Source organism: Lissotriton helveticus, chromosome 1_1, assembly GCF_964261635.1.
Source record: "Lissotriton helveticus chromosome 1_1, aLisHel1.1, whole genome shotgun sequence".
Taxonomy (NCBI): domain Eukaryota; kingdom Metazoa; phylum Chordata; class Amphibia; order Caudata; family Salamandridae; genus Lissotriton; species Lissotriton helveticus.
In genome coordinates, this window is record NC_136057.1 from 1,955,477,090 (window position 1) to 1,955,499,091 (window position 22,002).

At 46.2% G+C, this 22,002-nt stretch overlaps 1 protein-coding gene across 2 annotated transcripts in view; it reads right to left on the minus strand.

Moving 5' to 3' along the window:
* LHX9 (LIM homeobox 9) overlaps positions 1-9,059 on the minus strand; it is a 51,090-nt gene extending 42,031 nt beyond the window's left edge. For both annotated transcript variants that reach the window (XM_078643978.1, XM_078643969.1), the window contains exons 1-2: positions 8,739-9,059; positions 4,280-4,482 (exon numbers count right to left, since the gene is read on the minus strand). In XM_078643978.1, coding sequence (XP_078500104.1) covers positions 4,280-4,482; positions 8,739-8,915 — 380 coding nt within the window. In that variant the 5' untranslated portion in view covers positions 8,916-9,059. The remainder of the gene's footprint in view (positions 1-4,279; positions 4,483-8,738) is intronic.
* Positions 9,060-22,002: the final 12,943 nt, after the last annotated feature.

The window sequence follows — 22,002 nt, forward strand, 5'->3', positions numbered from 1 at the left end:
GCTGAACTCACCCTGTCACCTCACATGCTTTCCTCAACTGCTCGTCCATGCTTTCCTCACCTGCTCACCTCACAGGCTTCCCTCAGCAGTTTATCTCACATGTGCAACTCACCCATTCACCTCCGATGCTTCCCTCACCTGCTCACCTCACATGCTCAATGGTTCCCTCACCTGCTCACCTCACACGCTTCCCTCACTTGCTGAACTCACCCTGTCACCTCACATGCTTTCCTCAACTGCTCGTCCATGCTTTCCTCACCTGCTCACCTCACAGGCTTCCCTCAGCAGTTTATCTCACATGTGCAACTCACCCATTCACCTCCGATGCTTCCCTCACCTGCTCACCTCACATGCTCAATGGTTCCCTCACCTGCTCACCTCACACGCTTCCCTCACTTGCTGAACTCACCCTGTCACCTCACATGCTTTCCTCAACTGCTCGTCCATGCTTTCCTCACCTGCTCACCTCACAGGCTTCCCTCAGCAGTTTATCTCACATGTGCAACTCACCCATTCACCTCCGATGCTTCCCTCACCTGCTCACCTCACATGCTCAATGGTTCCCTCACCTGCTCACCTCACACGCTTCCCTCACTTGCTGAACTCACCCTGTCACCTCACATGCTTTCCTCAACTGCTCGTCCATGCTTTCCTCACCTGCTCACCTCACAGGCTTCCCTCAGCAGTTTATCTCACATGTGCAACTCACCCATTCACCTCCGATGCTTCCCTCACCTGCTCACCTCACATGCTCAATGGTTCCCTCACCTGCTCACCTCACACGCTTCCCTCACTTGCTGAACTCACCCTGTCACCTCACATGCTTTCCTCAACTGCTCGTCCATGCTTTCCTCACCTGCTCACCTCACAGGCTTCCCTCACCTGCTCACCTTACACTCTTCCCTCAGCAGCTGACCTTATATGCTCAACTCACCCATTCACCTCGCATGCTTCCCTCACCTGCTCACCTCACATGCTCAATGCTTCCCTCACCTGATCACCTCACAGGCTTCCCTCACCACACTCACTTCCCTCACTTGCTCAACTCGTCCTGTCACCTCGCATTTTCCCCTCACCTGCTGCCACCCCCACTCACGTCACCAGCTCCACTCACCTCACAGCGGCCTTGCAGCCCTGCAGCGGGGGAGCAGTTGTGAAGTGAGTACATGAAATCGGGGAAGCGCACATTTTCTAAAACACTGCTGCGCGTTACAATGGCAGTCGTCGCCCTTCAGTACCTCAGAAATGATGCAGAGGCGAGAGTGGGGCTGAGAAGGGGCTTCTCCCCGCGTAGTTATTTTTTGTTCTTCCTCAAATTTACTAACATCCCACTCAGCAAATAAAAACAAGGCCAGGAGAGCAAGATCTCGAATGCGAGCTTCGGAAGGGAGGAAATTGCATATTTTGGGTTACTTATGACATGTAGACACTTTTTTTCGTTCCTTCTTCTCCTTTGCAAGAACATTGTGTGCAGTCTATTGACAAGGAATGTCTACGAATGCACGTCCGTTTTAATTTATGTATTTCTTATTGTTCTGTAATAAATCCGAATGGATTTTTGGTGTGCAGAAAAGTCGAAGGGCGAAAGCGCTCATAGCTATATTTAATCCCTGCCAGTATAACTGATTTTAATTTACACAAAAACGAAGAACCGGAGTACCGAAGTGGAATTATAGTCAACAAACCGGAATCATTTTTCCGCAAAAGCAACATTCTAAGCGCACTCGAATTCACAGACAAAATACCTCGATTTATGCTGTCAGCGGCCAAATACATCTGGTTTTTAAAAAAACGAAGCTGTCAAGGTTAGGGCTGAACATGATTTTTTGTACTATTGGCTCATAAAAGTTCGTATTGTAGTAAAACTAAACAGCGGCAGGTCCCTGCCACTGAAAACAACTGAACCCCGGTGAATACGTTTTATATAGTTTCATATCTATAATTCCAGCATGTGACATGAAGCCGCTTCGTAACACTAGGGTTCTCTTTGCTATCATTAAGAGGCGGGGTGGGGTAACTGAAAGTTTCGGCATCATTATATACATTATATTTTAGTTATAAAAGCGCTGTTATTGATGTGGTACGAAGCGCTGTATAAACCATGTAAATACTATTGTTCCCGTTTCCAATAAAACACAATATTTACAGCGGATTATTACATCTGGGAATGTTATCTGCGACCTTAAGTTACACTCACACCTCTACACTTTGTGGGGCTTTAGTGTGCCTGGGGTAAGCGCGTACAAATAAACACGTTTTTAACTCTCATAAATATAACGGGAAAAGCAATTGTTTTAGACTCGAAATATTAGAGTGCCGCAATAAAATACTTCCAGGCACTGAAATAGAAGCGAGACACTGCTGATTATATAGTTAAATACATTTACGATAATTTTCCAGACAGATTTTTATTTTATAGTATTTTTTTGTAATAAACAGAGTTAACACAATGGTTCTTTTTTTGTGAAACGCCTGGCCGTAGGGGATTCCCCTCTCGGGGATTAAAACATTAATATTACTTACATCGGAGGTGATTTATAGCCCAGAACAGGAAGAGCACCCCGTGTTCTGCATTAAATGGGGCTCGGGTCGGTTCCTGCTGTTATAAATCTGGGGCTGTTCAGTGAAAGGCCTCCGAGGCCCCGCGGTGAGGTGTGTGAGCCGAGCCCTGTCACGGAAATGTGTCCGAGCGCTGAGCAGAGCGCTTCTGCTCGTTAGAGGCGCTTTATCTTATAACGAGGGTCGGCTGCTACGTTTTTCAGTCTGCAGCTGCGCGCATTTCAATTTCATGCTTTTAATTGCAAGGCTCTGAAAACACTAAAATTGCGGTTTGTACTGCGTCGTACTTGTTTCGCTATGAACCGGCTGCAGCACCTAATACTTCTGCTGATTTTAGATGACGTCAGTAGGGACCCAGAGAAATGCTGTCATTCTGACAGTGCAATGGACTCTCCCTTGTGAGGAGGGTTCAGTAAAAGCACAGAGGTGCTAAATTAAAAGCACTCAGGGGACTCGTTGCAGTTTTATTCTAAGTCATGCCCCTTCCCCCCCGTGAATGGGTCCATCCACCTTTTAAACTGACGTTCGTGTAGTTTCTTTCGTTTTTGCTGACGTTGCTTTTGCGGTGCCCGTTGTCACTTGTTGCTGCGGGTCTTAAACACGATTTGAAACCAGGGTCTCTCGGTCAGAAGCCAGCTTTGATACACTGTCCTGTTGACCTGCATCGGGTAAATGGGGCATTACAGCAGGGGGGCCGCTGCCAGGCCCGTAGGACTGAAGATGGCGTACCGAGTGCACTTCTTAGAGAAAGGAGCGGGGCTGAGTGTAAAGATTAGGCATGGGTCTGTTATGACAGGTGGGCTGGACTATGGTTAGGGTTGGGGATATGTTTGGGAGTTAACGTTAGAGATGGGGCTGTGGCTGGATGTTTCATGGTTATGGTTGAAAATGGGGTAAGTTTAGGCAGAGTGTGGAATTATGGACGAGGTCACAGGTGTGTTAGTGATGAGGTCACAGGTGTGTTAGAGTTAGGGACGAGGTTACAGGTGTGTTAGGGTTAGGGACGAGGTTACAGGTGTGTTAGTGTTAGGGGCGAGGTCACTGGTGTGTTAGTGATGAGGTCACAGGTGTGTTAGGGTTAGGGGCGAGGTCACAGGTGTGTTAGTGATGAGGTCACAGGCGTGTTAGGATTAGGGGCGAGGTCACCGGTGTGTTAGGGATGATGTCACAGAAGTGTTAGGGTTAGGCCACCATACTACGCGGATTGGACTCGGACAAACCCCATCTGTTAAAGGCCAGAGTACAGCAGAAACGCGGAATGTCCCTCATGGTTGGTGCCTCTGAAAGGCCAGTTGGGCTGGGGCACCAGAGGCCACGTGCACTGCAGGCCAGGGGAGACAGGGGGTAACAGGTCAAGAATCCACCCCTACCCCCTTTAAAACAGTGTCTGCCCCTTTCACTGCACCAGCCCCCGCCACCGCAGTCTTCTAGTAGGACGGCAACCACACCTCCTGTCATCACAGGCACTGTCCCTAGACGTGGGATGGATTCGTGTTTAGGTAGTTCAAATGAAATGACTACAGCACCCAGAATGCAATAGGTTATCACTGACAGCCCATGACTGTACATCTCATGCTTAACGACATGCCCTGCAGATGACCACTCTCTTCCGGGCCACCCTTCAATCACGCCCCAGCCAGCATAGCCCCCCACTTCTTTGCCACAACTACTCCCACAACGCACCCCATTGACCCCCGTCCTCCCCGCCGGGCTGCAGTACCTGTAGTAGTCCTCCTTGCAGTAAATGCTGCCGTCCTTGGCGAAGCAGGTGAGCTCGGACTCTAGCGCCAACTTGCACTCGCAGCACTTGAGACAGCGCAGGTGCCACTGCTTGTCCACGGCCAGCAGGTAGTATCTGTCCGCGATCTTCCCCCCGCAGCCGGCGCACAGGGCCGGCTTCTCGGGGCTCATGGGGGGCAGGCCCTGTGGAGCAAGCAGGCGAGAGAGACCGTGAGCGGCGGGCCATGCATGCAGAGGGGCACACGGGATGGCGAGGCGCTGCGCCGGGCCTGGCCTCCCTGAGTCGCGCAAATACTTATTGGGATGTTACTTCTGAAATGTAATAATGCACACACAAAATGTATTGAAAGAGTTAACGCCTAATTAACAAGGAAACACACAGCGAGGATGCAAACACCAAGAGAAGAGCTGGAACCCAGCTTTAAGTTGCCAATAAAATATAAACTAGCGATGGAACAGAAACGGCAAGGGTTGTATTTGTTTTTAAGAAACATCTGAAAGGTGTAGGCGCTCCTATGGAATTATCCATGCACTCTAGATTGAAACACTCGGGTGTCAATCCTTGTGACTAGTCTTTTATTTTAGTGAAGGAGGCCACAGCCAGTTTTAAAACCTAACAAAAGTTGCATTAACAAGTGGCCAATACCAGAGACTAAAACATGTTATATAAAGGAGTGCTTCCTAGACATAGGTACATAAAATAATGCTCGGGAGTTACATAGGTACATTAAATAATACGCAGGGGTTACAGCATGTGCAATGACCCGATGTGCTGCATTAAGTGACGTGGTTTTAATTGCACAGTGGGCTTGCCCCATAAAGGAACCTGTTGTGTAGTGTAGTGCCAGATTCTATTCTAACACAAATGAACAGGGTAGCCGGGAGGTAACATTATAACCTGAAATAAACCTTCCTGGTCATTAACAAAGCATTAACTGCACGTTGGGCGTTAATAGCACGGGGTTCAGTCTGTTAACAAAGACACCTTGGTTGAGCGGCGGTGAGGGGCCCTGCCTGGCACTGAGTAACATACTAGAAAGCCTTCCAGGCCTCCGTAGAACAAAGGGGCCGAAGCCTCCCTCCGCACCTTCCATAGACAGGCAACAGAGAGAAAGGACCCGGCGCGCACCTGGCCGCACTGTAAACGGGTGATTTAACATTATTTTTTTTAACATTATTGTTGCAATTACTTTTGTTTTTATTGCCATTATATTGGCAAGTGTCTAGGATTAATTTGACGAGAATGATTGTCATTAGGATTACGCTAATAATAATAATAAAAATAACCCTAATTGTATTTTACGTTAGGGTGGTAATATTACCTATTATCGCCAGGGGCCTCGACGCTTTCCCTTTACCAATATAAAAATTCACATTTCTCCCTGAATCTACACGCTGTCTCCTGCAGATTTCGGGGCTTCTAATTAAAGGTGTCTGAGGCCCCCCACCTCGGTGACGTGCCAATTAAACAGCTGGGAGCAGTGATCGATATAACTGCCCAGCACCATGGGGTGCCTTGGGAATGAGCCTGGCCTGTCCTTAAAAAAGATATTCGGCTGCTCTTTCGTCCCCTCGAGTAATTTCGCACTTCAGGTGTCTTTGTATTTATTATTGGTGCCCTTCTGTCCGGCCTGGAAGTCTTTCCTTCATTTCAACTAACGAATAGACCTGTGCAGGCTGGGGAAATGGACACAAAACACCCGCGTGTGATTTTTTTTAAAGTTGGACAATTTTATGGATAACATAAATAGCCGGTGGATTCTGAAATTAAAAAGAATATCAATATTTTTGGAAATCCATCCACGGTGTTAGATTTTATTAACGGTTACAGTGTGTTTGGACGTCACCGCAATTATTTGCATTGTTTTCTTTGATTCACCTTCTCAAAGACATGTTTTTTGTATTCCTGATACTACCATTGTGTTTATAGGCCCCATGGTTGGCTTTGCTGTAGAGCAAACTGCTATGCGACACTAAAATTAAGCAGAGGGACTAGAAAATACTGTTCAAGGAGCCTGAACACAAAATGTAGAAAACGCACTACATTGTGACGAGCAGAAAACGTTTTCTCAAGGAAAAAAAGACCAAACGTGTCACTGTCACCTTGTACGTGAAGTTCGCCGGGCTCAACCAAAACAAAACAGACATCACCGTTAACAGACCAGTTATTTCACGGAGATAATTTTACTAATTGCTGTCAAAATCTGCTGCGCTCCTCTGCAATTAGAAAAATCCAGGAGAGGGGTTTTGTGACTGGGCTTTGATTTTCTCCTGAGCCTTCATTGGCATGCGCAGAATGGGAACAGTGAAAACACGAGTTTTTGAAATATTGTAATTTCTAGGTACAGGCCTCTTCTTAACTGAAAGAGTTACTCTTATCTTATCATCTTATCTTATCAAGAATTTATAAAGCGCACGTTCACCCAAGGGTTTCATGGCGCTAACTGATATACTCTGGGAGATTACTGCTCAAAGGCTGAAAGAAATTAAGCCAGTGCCTGGGCAAACAACCACGTCTTGAGGAGTCGCCTGAACTGGAGAATAGTGGCACAGGAGCGAATTTCCCAGGTAAGAGAGTTCCACAGTTTAGTGGCAAGAGTAGCGAACCTGCGTCCTCCTTTACATTGAAATTTATAACAGGGGACTCTGAATGGTATATTGCAAACGAAGTTTATATACGCGACTAATGGGACGTAATTTACTGGACTATAAGGGACTTGCGTAATTACAATAACCTCTATGCATTCTTGTATACAGGAATATGTGTATGCGACTACAGTACTCTACATAGGCGAAAATAATAGGATGTATATATACATTTATATATATTTTTTTCCAGATTGAGCCGCTCCCCTGTGTTTTTATTATTTCCCGGAGTAGGTGATAAGTAGTGCAGTGTCCCTGAAATAGCGGCGGGACCCCCGTTTGGCTCGCGGGTTTCGGCTCACAGACATGGGCTAAACGACCTTGGATATCGGTGAAAGATTCAAGACCCCAACTGCCATCCAAGGCCTCAAATCCCCCAAGAACCAATTGGTATAATAGTTCGTAAAATGTGACGAGAGAGGCACATTTTAGAAATTATAAAAATCTGCAGTCCCCGAAATGTAGGCCAAGGAAAATCACTTTATATTCGGGATTCTCGAATCTTTAATTTGCAAATGTTCTTATAAACAGACTTATTTATAAAACTGGAGTTTTGCATTTTCATCTGATAACTTTTCGTTAGAAATGTTATGCGCCTTCCTTGCTCTTGTATCGTAATATCATCTGATTGTATGCTGTCTTTCTCTATAAACTACTTTGAATAGATAAAGAAACACGTTATGCGTCCGCCCCCTGGATGCGTGGCAAGTCGCTGTGTCTCCCTGTGCCTCGCTGCCGTTATCTGCAGATGTGTTTACAAACAGGCATAGCTAACCGGAACCGGACGTGCAAACTGCTCAGCCTTCAGAGATCGGTATGAGTTGAAAGGCAGAGGAGACGACCTGCCCTGTTGAAGGCACAACGTGTGCTCCGGAGAGGCCGTGTCAACTCTCTTCCCCATGTGTGTCTGTCTGTTGCACCCGGGAGCCTCTCTGTAGAGATTGTTAATTCTAGGGTGTGTGTGTGTTTTGTGTGTGTGTGTGTGTTTGCGCACGTGTATATGTGTGTGTGTGTACGTAGTGCCACTGTGTGTAGTTAGTTTCCCGGGTGCCTGTAGTGATTTCCTGCCACTCCTGCCCGCTTGTTGCCCCCGCGCCCCTGTGCTTGTAGTTTGGTGCACCTGGCCGCCCGTGTGTGGTTCCGTTCCGTGAGAGCTTCCGCATGTTTCCTGCCGCACTTGAGTGTTGTTCGTGCACCAGACTGTGTGGGTGCGATCGGTTCCCTTCCAGTGCCCGTGTATGCAATGTTTCGGCCTCAAGTACCTGTGTATGTCAGTTGGTACACCTAGATGCCCATGTGCCATCGGTTCCCGGGTTGCCTGGGTTAGTATTACATATGTGTACCTTTGTGTGTGCAGTGTCGCCTTCAACTGCTTGTGTGTGTGGTTTGTTGCCCCTGAGTACCTGCGGGTGTAGTTTGGTACATTTGAGTTTTGGTATTTGCAGTTTGGCACCTCTGAGTTCATATGTGGGATCTTTACTCCCTACAGTTGTCTAAATTATGTGTGTTGTTGTTTGTCCTGAATATCTACCTGCGAGTATGATCTGTTTTCCCAAGTGAGGAAGACAGTGTGTGTGTTTGTGTGCGCGTGTTAGTTGGAGCATGTGCAGTAAAGTGCCTGTGAGAACTTGAGCGCAATCTGTTGAACTCTGGCGGTGTGTGATCGCCGGCAGGAAGCGTGCTCGGGGGGATTCGCCTAGTGTACCCCCTCCACCGGTCCCAAGCCTCGGCCCTTCCGCCCACTGCACCCATCCGTCCCCCAGCCCTCCCTGCCGCCCCAGAGCCCTCCTTACCTCGCCCCGTCCGTTGATGGCCACCCCCTTGGCCAGGCGCGCCTCGGCCGTCTTGGAGCGCCGCTCCATCTCCTCCATGATGCCCTGGATGTGGCCCCCGGAGATGCCGTGGAAGAGCATGGCGGCGGGCCGGAAGGCGCACGAGCTCTCCTCTGCTCGGCACCCCACTATTTCCATGCACGGGTCCTCCGGGGTTCCGAAGAGCGGGCGGGCGCCCAGGGCGGAGGTGCCCCCGCAGGCCGTCCCAGGCTGAGGGGGGCTCAGGGCGCCGCAGAGCTTCCTGGGGGTGCAGAAAAGACACAAGCAGTGAGGGCCGGCAGCACGCGCCTGGCGGGGGGCATGTGCGAAGGGGGGGGGGGGGGGGCTGCGGTGGAAGCAGGTGGGGGCGGCCCGCACCCTGAATCCCGCTCAAGTCCTGGAGTCTGAAACCCAAGGGGCAGGAGCGGTATCCGGCACGGCTAGCCCGAGAGGTCCCCGCGCCTGTGGCTCGCACTCGGGAGTGCTGCCTTCCCCAGCAGTGCCCGCTCTGTTAAGAGGCTAAAGCCAGCCCACTCCCTCCTAATTCAGGAGGAGGAGCCCCCCCCCCTCCCGGAGCTGACACTGGCGGGGCTCTCTTTATCCGCACAACAAAGGCCTGTCATGCTCCCCTCAGCCCCCTGCGGATGGACACGCACTGACAGCCCTCGGGGTTGTTGGGGGCTCCTCCAACGCCCCCCCCCCTAAAAATAATTATATTAGATACACAGACTGGGCGGGGGCAGGGGAGTCAAAATCGTGCAGTGAACCGCAAAAGTGGAGGGGTACTTGGTCTGGCTCTTGCAAGTGAGGGGGGGGGTAGGGAGTGGGACTGCTTCACCCTGTCCAGGGACCCCGTGCCCTGTATGACCCCCCCTGCCCCTTCCATCAAACTACTCGCCCCGCTTCCCTTCTGTTTTAGCTTTAAAGGAAAGTCAATCCGAGCTTCCTGTTTACGAAAAAAATATATTTTAATACTCGTCATACATTTTACTTGCACACTTCCAAACTAAACCCTTGTTTTACCATTAATTTTTGGAACGCGTCGCTCTTTTCACACATTTAAATAGACCTTACTGACTTTTTTCGATTTTGTGATGGCAAAAGAAAAAATACATTCACACATTACCCCGTTTGACACTTTCAGTCATTCTACAAAATTGCAAGAGCGCCGCTGAGAAATCAGGGAAACCAGAAGGCTCCGACTTTGGCGCACTTTACCCTGCGTTTTGAATGCACCGGCGGTCCCTGCCTATTTTCCGTCGGACAAATAGCCTTGGAGTCTGCACTCTTGCCCCTGTTTACCAAACAATCGAAGAGGCAGCACCCTTAACAAGTCCCAGCTTCACTGGCCGGAAACAGGACTAAACTTTGAAGCTAATTCGGTTTCTCTTCATTATCCAGGGTCAAGTGCAAACCTTGGCGGTATTTAACGCAACCTTTCCATTTACCTCTACCACCCCCATGCGTGATATGGACCATTCCGTCTTCCATTAAGCACTATTTGTTGTCTTTTAAGGCACGTGCAAGGCTTTTTAGTAGGTTGCAGAAATAGTGTGTGTTCTCTGAAGGGGCGTGGCCTAAGAAGCATTTCTAGGAATCCTTTCCACAAGGTGTGACTTATGTACCTGGGGGCCTAATGTAAACAAAATTCTGTGCTTTCCCTATTGGCCTCAGACTAGTATTGTGGTGCCTGCTAATAAGCTTTGTGTTTATGGCACCCAAATGTATCACACATTAAAAGATATGCACCTAAATTATGCTAGACCTATCAGTCTTGCCAATGCTAGCAGTATCAGACAAGTAACAGTGACTTTTTATTATGAATCATTATAATTGAAAATATTTCAATCCTAAAAAGATGAGGCTGTGGATTGACTATTACTGTGGCCTGTGGAAAGACTACTGTTCTTCAGAATGTTGTATTTACCTCACTTCTCCCCTTCACACACTTTCCTCCCTACTGTGTGATACACATCCTTTTCTCTCCACATCTCTTTCTGAAATTCCCACCGGCATAGCCATCATTTCACCCTCTCCTGCACACACTTCATTGCACCCCAACACACTAGACACCCACTCACCTGTAACCACTGCTTTTTTAAATTCACTTTGCTCTGTAAATAATTCGACAGCTGTGTGCCCTTTCACACACACTGGATTAGAACTACAATTGGCATTCATGACCATTGTACTGCATCTGCAGAGAGGCCAAGGACTGCATGGGCAGTATTGTGGTCACCTTTATGCCCGCTGGCAGGTACCGCGAGAAACTCCCCCTGTCTGTAGTCTCAACTCTGGAGTTTTCAAACATGACCAGAAACTTCTCTCTTTCCACTTCTACAGTTATGGCAGGAAAAGGTTTCACTGTTTTTTTTTGTTAATTTCTGGCAACTGTGTAAACTTTCACAGAAACTGTAACGGTTTATAGAAAAATATAACCTTCAAATGCACTATAATACTAAACTTTTTTTTACAAATAACACACCTTTAAATGACCACCCACAACCCGACTCACACGCAAGCACCTACAGACGAACCAGCTCAAAGTAAAACGTATTAAAGAGGAATACGCTGCTTTAAAAGAAAACTGCAGAAACACAGCATCTTGGAAAACGTAAATACCCCTAGAAAAGTAATTTAAGATACCCATGTAATACAGAAACTACCTCCCCGATATGGGTTTTCTTTATAGTTTGCTCAGCCATTGTTCAAAAAACATGCAAACGTTTCCCCGAGAAGCTAAGTGCAGAATATAGCGCCTGACAGGGACCCATTTCAACGTTTTAAATACTGCCTTCGGGATCCGGCGGAACCCGGCCCATTTAAAGCCCAGGGCACGTGCTTTACAAGTCAGGCGCCGATACATCGTGCCTTCTCCGAGGTTCATCACGTTACTCGCGCTTGCCCTGTCAGGAGCCGGAACGCTGCTGAGGTGAGTTTACCGCCGCCCCAAGCCCGCCTTTTAATGTTATTCCGAGAGCAGCCGTTTCCAGGCGCCAACAAGCGAATTAAAATGCGGCACAACCCTTCTCTCCGTGGCACTCTCCAGGAACTGGGATCGCGGCGTGATCTGCGACGCAATCACCCTTCTCAGAACTTAAAATGTTTGTTATAAAGCCCACAGAATTCGTATCTTTTATTAGACAGCTCAACCTGTAACTGTCACTTGGGAATTTGACATTGAAAATGGCAATTTCTGAAACACAATTTTATACGAACGGAGACCTTTTTATTTTGCTTCCAGGTATGTGCGCGTAAAAATCAGTGCTGAATATTAACAGTAAATTGCAAATTCGAATTTGAAAAGTAATATGAATTAGTTTTTTTCTGTGCACATGTGGGTGCCACTAAGATTTGCACATATATCTTTTTGTGTCTGTATATTGTGGTCTGTTTTCTCTGCGGGTGGGGACTTCTGTCTGCATGAGTCTGTCTGTGAACTTAAGGTTTATTTACCGTCCAGTTGTAAGTTTACAAGTCTCCGCGAGTGTTTTGGACGTTTTTACATGTGTAAGCATCTTTGTGTCTGCGACGCCACGTGACTGCTTATCCAGCTGGGTTTGTGTATGTTTGTGTCACTGTTACCTGTTTCTGTGTATGCTGGGGCAGCAATGATTGTGTATGTGTGTGCGTGTATGTCTGATTACATGTGCGTGTACCTTTGTGTGTAGACCTGTAATCCTGTTTTTGTATTGATCTTGGCGAACATTTCATGTTGGCTTCCCTTGCTGGTTTGTCTGTGCTTGCATATAAGAAAATTCATATGTGACGATGTGTTTCTGTGTGTAAGTATGTTAATATTTGTGTCTATGTGTATATGTGTTTGTGTGGTTGTATGTGTGGCTATACCCATATGTGCCTGTATATGTATTTCTGTCTGTGTTTCGCTGTGTGGGGTACACGTTGTGTGTGTGTGTCTATGCATATATGTGTACTTGGGAGTTTTTGTGTCTTAATTTACATGTGTGCTTCTGTAGGTCGGAATGTATACATGTGCTTGTGTGCGAATGTTTGAGCCTGTGTGTATCTGTGCATCTGCGTGTTAATGCCTTATTCTGTGGTACTGCTGTGGGTAAGTACTTCTGAACTGTATGTTTGCATGCTAGTTTGGGTGTCGATTTGTGCGTGTTTATGTGCATCGGTTCAGGCAGTGAAGCTGTTAGTCAGTACACCTAGAAGTGTGTTTGTGTGGCAGTCGTTTTCTTTGTTTATCGGTCTGTATGGCCATGCTCGTCAGTATGTGTGTAACTATCGGTCCACCAGACAGTGTTTCTGGGTGCTTGTGTGTCTATGGGTCTGTATTTTAAGACTTAGCACGTTTCTCTGTGGGTGAAGAGGGTCTTATGTTAATGGTCTTGAGTGCACTTGTGCGCTTATACGTTTGTCAATTTAATGTGTCTCTTGTGGGCACTATCTGTGTTTGTATAAGTGTGATAATCAATCTCTGCATGTTTTTGTGTCAACCCGCCAGTCGGTGAGTGTGTGTGACTGTGTGTAACTATGTACTTCTGTTTGTGCATCTGTCTCTGTGTTTTCCAGTCCATGTGTTAGTCTGTCCATTGGTGTGTTCCTGTGGTAGTTTGCTTGCCTGATGTGTATATTTGTGTTTATCAGTGTCTGTTTCTTAGTCTGCGGGTTGTCTGTTTGTTGGTGTGGCTGTGTGTTTGCCTGAGTGTGTGTGTGTATGCATGTGTTTGCCAGTCTCTGTATCTGTTTGGCAGTTTGTATGTTGTCTGTTTGTTAATCTGGCAGTGTGTATGCATGGTTGTGTTTGTCAGTCTGTGTTTGCCAGTTTGTGTGTTGCCTGACTGTATGTGTGCTCACGTTTACTAGGCTGTATTAGTCAGTCTATCTGTTGCCTGTTTGTTGGTGGGGCTGTATGTTTGCCTGAGTGTATGTATGCTCGTGTTTATCAGTCTGCGCTTGTCAGTATGTATTGCATTAGTGTATGTATGCTTGTGATTACTAGTTTGTGCTTGTTAGTCTAGATGGTGCCTGTTAGTTGGTGTGGCTGTGTGTTTACCTGACTGTATATATGCTTGAGTTTATCAGACTGTGTGTTGTCTGCATGTATGTATGCTCGCAATTACGAGGCTATGTTTTTCAGTCTATGTGGTGCCTGTCAGTTGGCGTGGCTGTATGTTTGCCTGTGTGTATGTATGCTTGAGTTTATCAGTCTGTGTGTTGCTTGAGTGTATGTATGCTTGAGTTTATCAGTCTGTGTGTTTGTTGCCTGAGTGTATGTATGCTCGTGATTAACAGTCTGTGCTTGTTAGCCTATGTGGTTTCTGTTAGTTGTTATGGCTGTGAGTTTGCCTGCGTGTAAGTATGCTCGTGATTACCTATCTGTGCTTGTTAGCCTATGTGGTGCCTGTTTGTTGGTATGGCTGTGTGTTTTCCAGCATGTATGTATGCTGGAGTTTACCAGTCTGTGTGTTGCCTGCGTGTATGTATGCTCACGATTACCAGGCTGTGTTTATCAGTCTATGTGCTGCCTGTTTGTTGGTGTGGCTGTGTGTTTGCCTGCGTGTATGTATGCTTGAGTTTTTTAGTCTGTGAGTTGCCTGAGTATATGTGTGCTCGAGCAGTCTGTGCTTGTCAGCCTATGTGGTGCCTGTTAGTTTGTATGGCTGTGTGTTTGCCTGTGTGTATGTATGCTCGCGATTACCAGGCTGTTTGTAAGCCTATGTGCTGCCTGTTTGTTGGTGTGGCTGTGTGTTTGCCTGCGTATATGTATGCTTGAGTTTATCAGTCTGTGTGTTGCCTGAGTGTATGTATGCTCGTGATTACCAGGCTGTGCTTGTCAGCCTATGTGCTGCCTGTTTGTTGGTGTGGCTGTGTGTTTGCCTGCATGTATGTATGTTTGAGTTTATCAGTCTGTGTGCTGCCCGAGTGTATGTATGCTCGTGATTACCAGTCTGTGCTTGTCAGACTCTGTGCTGCCTGTTTGTTGGTGTGGCTGTGTGTTTGCCTGCCTGTATGTATGTTTGAGTTTATCAGTCTGTGGGTTGACTGAGTGTATGTATGCTCGTGATTACCAGTCTGTGCTTGTCAGACTCTGGGCTGCCTGTTTGTTGGTGTGGCTGAGTGTTGCTTGGGTGTATGTATGCTTGTGATTACCAGTCTGTGCTTGTCAGCCCATGTGCTGCCTGCTTGTTGGTGTGGCTGTGTGTTTGCCTGCGTGTATGTATGCTTGAGTTTATCAGTCTCTGTGCTGCCCGAGTGTATGTATGCTCGTGATTACCAGTCTGTGCTTGTCGGACTATGTGCTGCCTGTTTGTTGGTGTGTCTGTGTGTTTGCCTGCGTGTATGTATGTTTGAGTTTATCAGTCTGTGGGTTGACTGAGTGTATGTATGCTCGTGATTACCAGTCTGTGCTTGTCAGACTCTGGGCTGCCTGTTTGTTGGTGTGGCTGTGTGTTGCCTGAGTGTATGTATGTTTGAGTTTATCAGCCTGTGTGGTGCCTGAGTGTATGTATGCTCGTGATTACCAGTCTGTGCTTGTCAGCCTCTGTGCTGCCTGTTTGTTGGTGTGGCTGTGTGTTGCCTGAGTGTATGTATGCTCGCGATTACCAGGCTGTGCTTGTCAGCCCATGTGCTGCCTGCTTGTTGGTGTGGCTGTGTGTTCGCCTGAGTGCACGCGCCCCTGTGTGTATTGTCAGGCTGTGTGTTTCTCTGTCAGTCCATCAGTCAATGTGTGGATTCCGGGTATAATGTTTAATCTTTCCTTCTTCCTCACTCTTCACACTCCTCTGCGGGTGAACAGCTGGCGGCTGTTTCCTGACACCTCAATCCCCACCGAGGGATCTTCCCGGCGGCGGAGGAGCTGCTCCCGGTCCCCCAGGGATGCCCTCGCTAAACCCAACACAGTTCGTCAAAAAAGCACCAGGCAGGGCCCCGTTTCCTCTCCATGCCTTGTAGCTCACTACCTCCTCCTCCTCCAGGGGATTACACGGCATCTGCAGCCTCCTCTCCCCCACACACACGCCCCATTTTTCTGTTTAAAGTCCCCTGTAATGTTATTTGCAGCTTGAATTTTGCTGCATTCCTCTCGGTGCCAGAATACAGCTCATAAAACACAATTTCACACAAAGATGGAGCCAATCAAGTGAAATAAACCGGTCTTTTTCCTCTTGGCTCACTAGATCCTGGACAGCAGGGCTGCTATTTACTGTAAGTAATGTAATTAGCCCCCTTTGGACGGAAATCAATGATTTCTTGAAGTAAAGCAGCCATAGCTGTGCAAACATCAAAATATCAAAGACAATCTCCCATTTGTTTCAAAATGTTGGCTGCGCCAAAAATGGTGTGAGTTTTTGGCAAGTAAACATGCAGGCAGGTTTCAGGCGCAGGGAATGTCCTGGGAGAAAACAAGCCAATTAACACAACAAGCAAGATAAACAGGGAAAGTGAAACCTTGCTGCTGCCTGCCATGTTTCTAGCCAACTTCCCGCGCTGTGTGTGTGTGTTTGTGTGTGTGAGAGAAAAAAATAAAGCAATAGAGAGATTAAATGTGTATGTGTGAGAGAAAGACATAGAGATTGGATTCGTGTATGTGAGAGAGAGCTAAAGCAAGAGAGATTGACTGTGTGTGTGTGCTTGTGTGTGAGAGAGAAAGACAGATTGAATCAGTGTATGAGAGAGAGATAAAGCAAGAGGGAGATTGACTGTGTGTGTGTGCATGTGTGTGTGAGAGAAAGAGAGTGGGAGAGAGAGAGAGACAGATTTAATTCGTGTGAGTGTTTTTTTAGTCAGTTGGTGTTTATGTGCTTCTTTGTGGGAGTATGTCTGGGTGTGTATTTATGAGAGAGGCTGTTTGAGCTGTGTTGGTTTTCCATAACTTGTATGTATGTACTGCTTCATACTCCACGTGTTGTTTTTAAGCACTCTTACAAATAGATATCACTCATCAAATTTAATGGCACTCAGTGTATCTACAGAAGGGTGAAAGACATATTGGGCCTGGCTGGATTCAAATGTGGCCTGCAGATGGCAGAAGATATCAGAGTTGAGTAAAACAGAATCATTTCAATGGCAGAAGAGGGTGATGGATGTGTAACAAGACTGTTTCCTCCACTAAACATTAAGATTCGATTTTGTAAAATTTCATTATTAACTTTTCTGAATTTTTTAAATAACAGGAGAGTGGATTTTATTTTGCAGTATTTTAGTTCCCGTCTAAGTTTGCATGTGGAAAGACTTGATCCCAAATTATAGCAACTCTGCAACGTTCAATACTTGGGCCTAGATGTACTAATGTTCACGCAACACAGGATAGCAAACAAAGTTACTGCACAACCTTGCATGAAATGGAGAGAGCAGAATGCACAATATCTGTTGACATATAGCACACTTCTGCTCCCTCGTAGCGCTGGCATCCTGTGCGCTGCCTAGCACCAATGCACGCACCCTTGCACCATGCTGCAAGGTTCCTGCTTTATGAGCATGACTGTTTTTGGGCAGACTGCAGCAGTATAGAAGCAGGTAGTAATGAGAAATAAAGACATTTCTCCTCATTTTGCCTCTTGGAGGTAGGTGCAGGATTTTGGTGCAATCCCAGGTGGAGTATATATAGATTGCATTTTTTTGTATGTAATATTAGGAACCAAGGCAATGCAGCACAAGAGTTGGTGTTGCAGTCTTCTTACAACTTTTCTTTTTTTGATGCTAAAATTAGGCCATTTATTAACTGTCTATTAGATTATCTAGTCCGGGTACATATATATATATATATATATATATATATATATATATATATATATATATATATATATATATATATATATATATAGACATATATATATATATAGACATATATATATAGCTGTATGTATAGATAGATAGATAGATAGATAGATAGATAGATAGATAGATAGATAGATAGATAGATAGATAGATAGATAGATAGATAGATAGATAGATAGATAGATATGGGTGATGTAAATACAGCTTATGGAACATTTACATGCCTTCAAGAATGTTGATGCAAAGATGCAAATTATCTGATGGTGTTATACTATGCTGAGAAATATGATAATGATCCCTGGAAGTGGTGGGAATATATAAAGAAACAAGTACGGGAATAGGATGAAACCTGGAGCTGCACCTATGATGGTTGGAAGCTAGGATGATTTTGATATGATAAAGTCCCCTAAGGGCCTTAATACAGAAGAAGAGCTTTGTGTTTTAGGATGTGTACACTCCATAGTAAGAAAAAGGAAAATGTAAAATTGGTATACATTTCTGGGTTTATTGCTATTACTTTGATGGAAAGTGGGTAGAAAATGTAACATTGGTATACAATCAGTACAAGGCGCTTCCTGTTTTCCATTATAATCACAGGACAATCATTATGTGAACTCTCTTTCGCCATTTTCCTTTGAGAAAGGCCTAAACATGTTGGGTTCCTTCTTTATCATATAGCACTTTGACCTATGTACATTTGCAAGTGTTAAAAGGAGCTCCATTTTACCTCATCTTCTTTATAGGGAGTTTATTAATTCTATTTTAATGTCTAGTTCTCCTACATGTGCTCTGTGGGATGTGCTGTTCTGCATTATTGCAATTTTATTTTGAAACTTTTTGAAGCTGAACTGCCATTGTTGCACTTATTGGAGCTTGTTGATGAAGGCATTTGGAACCACCAGATGTGACCCGCTCCTTTTGCCATGGCTTAGCTATCATTTGTGAAGCATGTGCAGTGGCACCAGACCCTAGTGAGGCAAAGGAACATTTGCGCCCCAATTATGGTTGTCTTTTACTAACCAACAGGGGAGTACGGAGCATTTTTCTTGCATGCATTAGGTCCCAGGTGCCTTTGCTTCCCTTCTGCCGACAATTTGAAGGCACAGTGGGGTCCACACCCAAGGCCATAAAAGGCTACACAAAGAGAACGGTTTTCAGAAACAAAGGCCGCTGGCGCCACCTACAGGATCAAAGACAAAACATCTTCAACCAGAACACTCTGGGCTTGGAGGCCACAGGGGCATTTGGTGAAGTCTGGAGGCAGCAGTCAATAACACAGTGTGGTCTCACTGCTCATAAATGAGGGTCATGTAAGATTCAATTTAGAGCTGTGTCCATTCCTCCGAGGGTAGAGTCTTTGAAGATAAACAGAATATATGACGTAGATGGACATTGGAAAGTCTACTGTGAGCTTGATGTTTCACATGCATACAAAAAACAAACCAAAGGGCCTGATGTTTGATGTAAGTACAAAGAATAGAAGAATGCGAGGGACTCAATTGTAGAGTGGTCTCCCGTGATAACGCAATGAACTGTGTGTTTGAAGTTGTTCCTAGTCAAACAGAGAAGAAGCAAGTCTGCCCATTACTTCCAATCCCCAGTATGCGCAGTGGGTTCAGAAAAAGCTGATGGAATGGCTGTCAAAGGTAGATCTAATGTTTTCAGGACACTGGCACTCCAAGCGTCCTATGAGCAGACAGCGGATCCCGCTGCTCCATGCACTGACAACGGGGCCTATCTCAGAAACATTTAATGAAACCAGAAACAGGCCCTGCAAGCTTCCTGACAGTCCTGACAAACTGACCAGGAAAAGATCTGATGAAGAAAGAAATTTGACGTTGCCAATGTCCTGTAAACTGACTTGAGACTCCACTGGTGAAGCAAGCTTCCAATACACTGAGGACGCGCCCTATCTCAAAAAGATCTAATGAAATCAGTAAACTGACACTCCAAGTGACCCTTGACCTGCCAGTGGACCCTGTCACAAAAAGATCCAATGGAAAAGGTCAACTGGCACTGAAAGTTCCCTCTGAACTGACTGCAGGCCCTGCTGGCACTGCAAGCCTTCAATGTACTGAAGACTCAAAAGAGATCTAATGAAGCCAGTTAATTGGCACTGCAGGCGTCCAATGAACCGACAGCGGACCCCGTCACAAAAAGATCTAATAAAAAGTGAAAGCTGGCACTGAAAGTGCAATGTGAACTCTCTAAAGGCCCTGATGGTGCTGCACACGCCCCATTCACTTTGGACCAGCCCTGTCTCATAAAGATTTAATGCAACCAGTAAACTGGCCCTGTGGATATCCCATGAGAGGACCCTGTCAGTTCTACAGGCTTCCCATAAACTGACAGCTCACCCTGTCAGAAAAAGAACCAATAAAATAAGTAAACTGGCTCTGTCAGTGTGCCACCTCGTTCCAGTTGGCCACAGCACAGAAAGTCGTGGACAATGGCACTGGAAGCATGACATGTACTCACTTAGGGCCCTGGCACAGAGGTAGTCAATGAGACCAAGGCACTGGCACTGCTAGCATCACACGTACTGACAGCAGACCATGTCATGGTATTCTATACTGAAACTCTCACAGAAGACGCTGTCTCAGAAAAAGTGAATGAGTCCAAGACATTGGCATTGACCAATGGTCCGTGTACTGACCGAGGAGTCTGGCTGCCACATTGGGATGGGCAGGTAAAATTCTGGGCAAAAAGAAAAGAATTCCCTGTTGAATCGTGCGTATGAGGTGGAGTCAAGGATGTTCACAGGTTACATAACTGCATGAAGCAAACACAAAGAGATGATGGACGGAGCGCTGAAATTTTTCAGACACTCACCCCAAGTCACAGATCTGAGTTGAATCCATCATCGTTCTTTAGCTCACTTCACCAGCCCAGTTCAGACCCAGCTATATGCACATTAGTCTTGACCCTGTGCCTGAAGGTTACAGACCACCCCGAACTGCCAAGCCAGGCCTTCCCTGAACCAGAGGCAAGCATCCTGGGACCACTTTCGGGGTAACACCCCTTATCAGCCAGGCGAGCTTGAATCCAGTGGCAAAGTGAGCAAGGGACCCTACAAAATTGCATGGGCATCAGAGGTGGGGCCCTGCTTGGAGGTAAACGTTCTACACTTGGCCGTGCAACACAGTACAGGCACACAGAGCGACACAGTGCGTTTGGGTGATCGCTGTTAACGACAGAGGAACTCTACTTAGCTCCCAGCTGTTCCCACAACTACAGCAACCTAGGAGCTGAGGGAAAGCGGCGCGTTCTAGATTAACTAAACCAGCTCTTCTCTGAATTGAGTGGGAAGCACCCTCTGAAGCGGTGAGTTCCTCGTCCACTCTGTCTGTTGTTGCTCTGATTCACTGCGCATGTGCGAGAGGGCCTCCCCCGGCCAGGTTCTTTAGAAAATGGGAAACCTGCACCTTATGCTCTTTTCTTTTAATCAAATTATTGCATCATGGCACAAAGGTATCAGTACTCTCCAACCGAACATGCTGCACTCTGTTGAGATGTCTGTGTACCATCCCTTCAGAAGTATTGCACATGTATTTAAATGTTGCATCCACTCATCAGGCCAAAGAGCGCACCTCCAGACGGCTTCAGACTAGGACAGAATATAGGCCACAGCACTAATCTAAAAGTGGACCCCATGAGTGAACTAGATAGGTAAAAAGGTGGTCCACGTTTGCACATTGGGGCAGTTTTGAACTTGTAAAGAAATGTTTAAGTATAGGTGTATAAGTGTTTTGTATGCCTATAAGTGTGTAAGTGTTTTGTATACATATAAATGTATATGCCCTTAGTATCCGGTGCTTTGGTTCGCAACGCACGGCTTTCAGTGCCTTGTTCTGGCCCTTGTATCGTTATTCCAAGTATAGGAAAAACGTACTCCTTCAACTTCTGAAAACAATCACATAGTGGGATATTCATCCAACATAATCATTTGCCCTGACGAAGTTCTTTCCAGAACGAAATGCGTTGGCTGTTGTTTTACATTGGATTTATATGATTAAAGACTTTTTTCTACGAAGGAACTGATTGAGCTTCATTATTAACTCTTGGATATTTGGGTAGTGCACCACTCCATTGTCTCTGCAATTCTTCTTTCCCATTTACGGGTTGTACCTTTCAACGGTGGGTACAGGAGTTGTGTATGCACACCATACAAACACGAACATTACAAGATACTTTGGGAACAAATAGGGGTTTGTGCGGCATCTGGAGTCCACCGTTGGCCTTCTGCATTCAGTAGTAAATGTATAAGTATAGGTGCATAAATGTTTTCCAAGGTATAGGAGATTGCATGCATTTGTGCATGCAGCAAGCAATGTTTGTGGTAAACTAAATGAAATCAACATCATAACCCACACACCAGACCATAAAACAGGCCCACTAATGGGCAAATATCTGCCCCACACACTGACCTGTCAGACCAGCCCTCTAACCCTGTCTGATTTCCTTGTAGACCAGTCCGACCCTGCTTCCAGTTAAGAGTGAG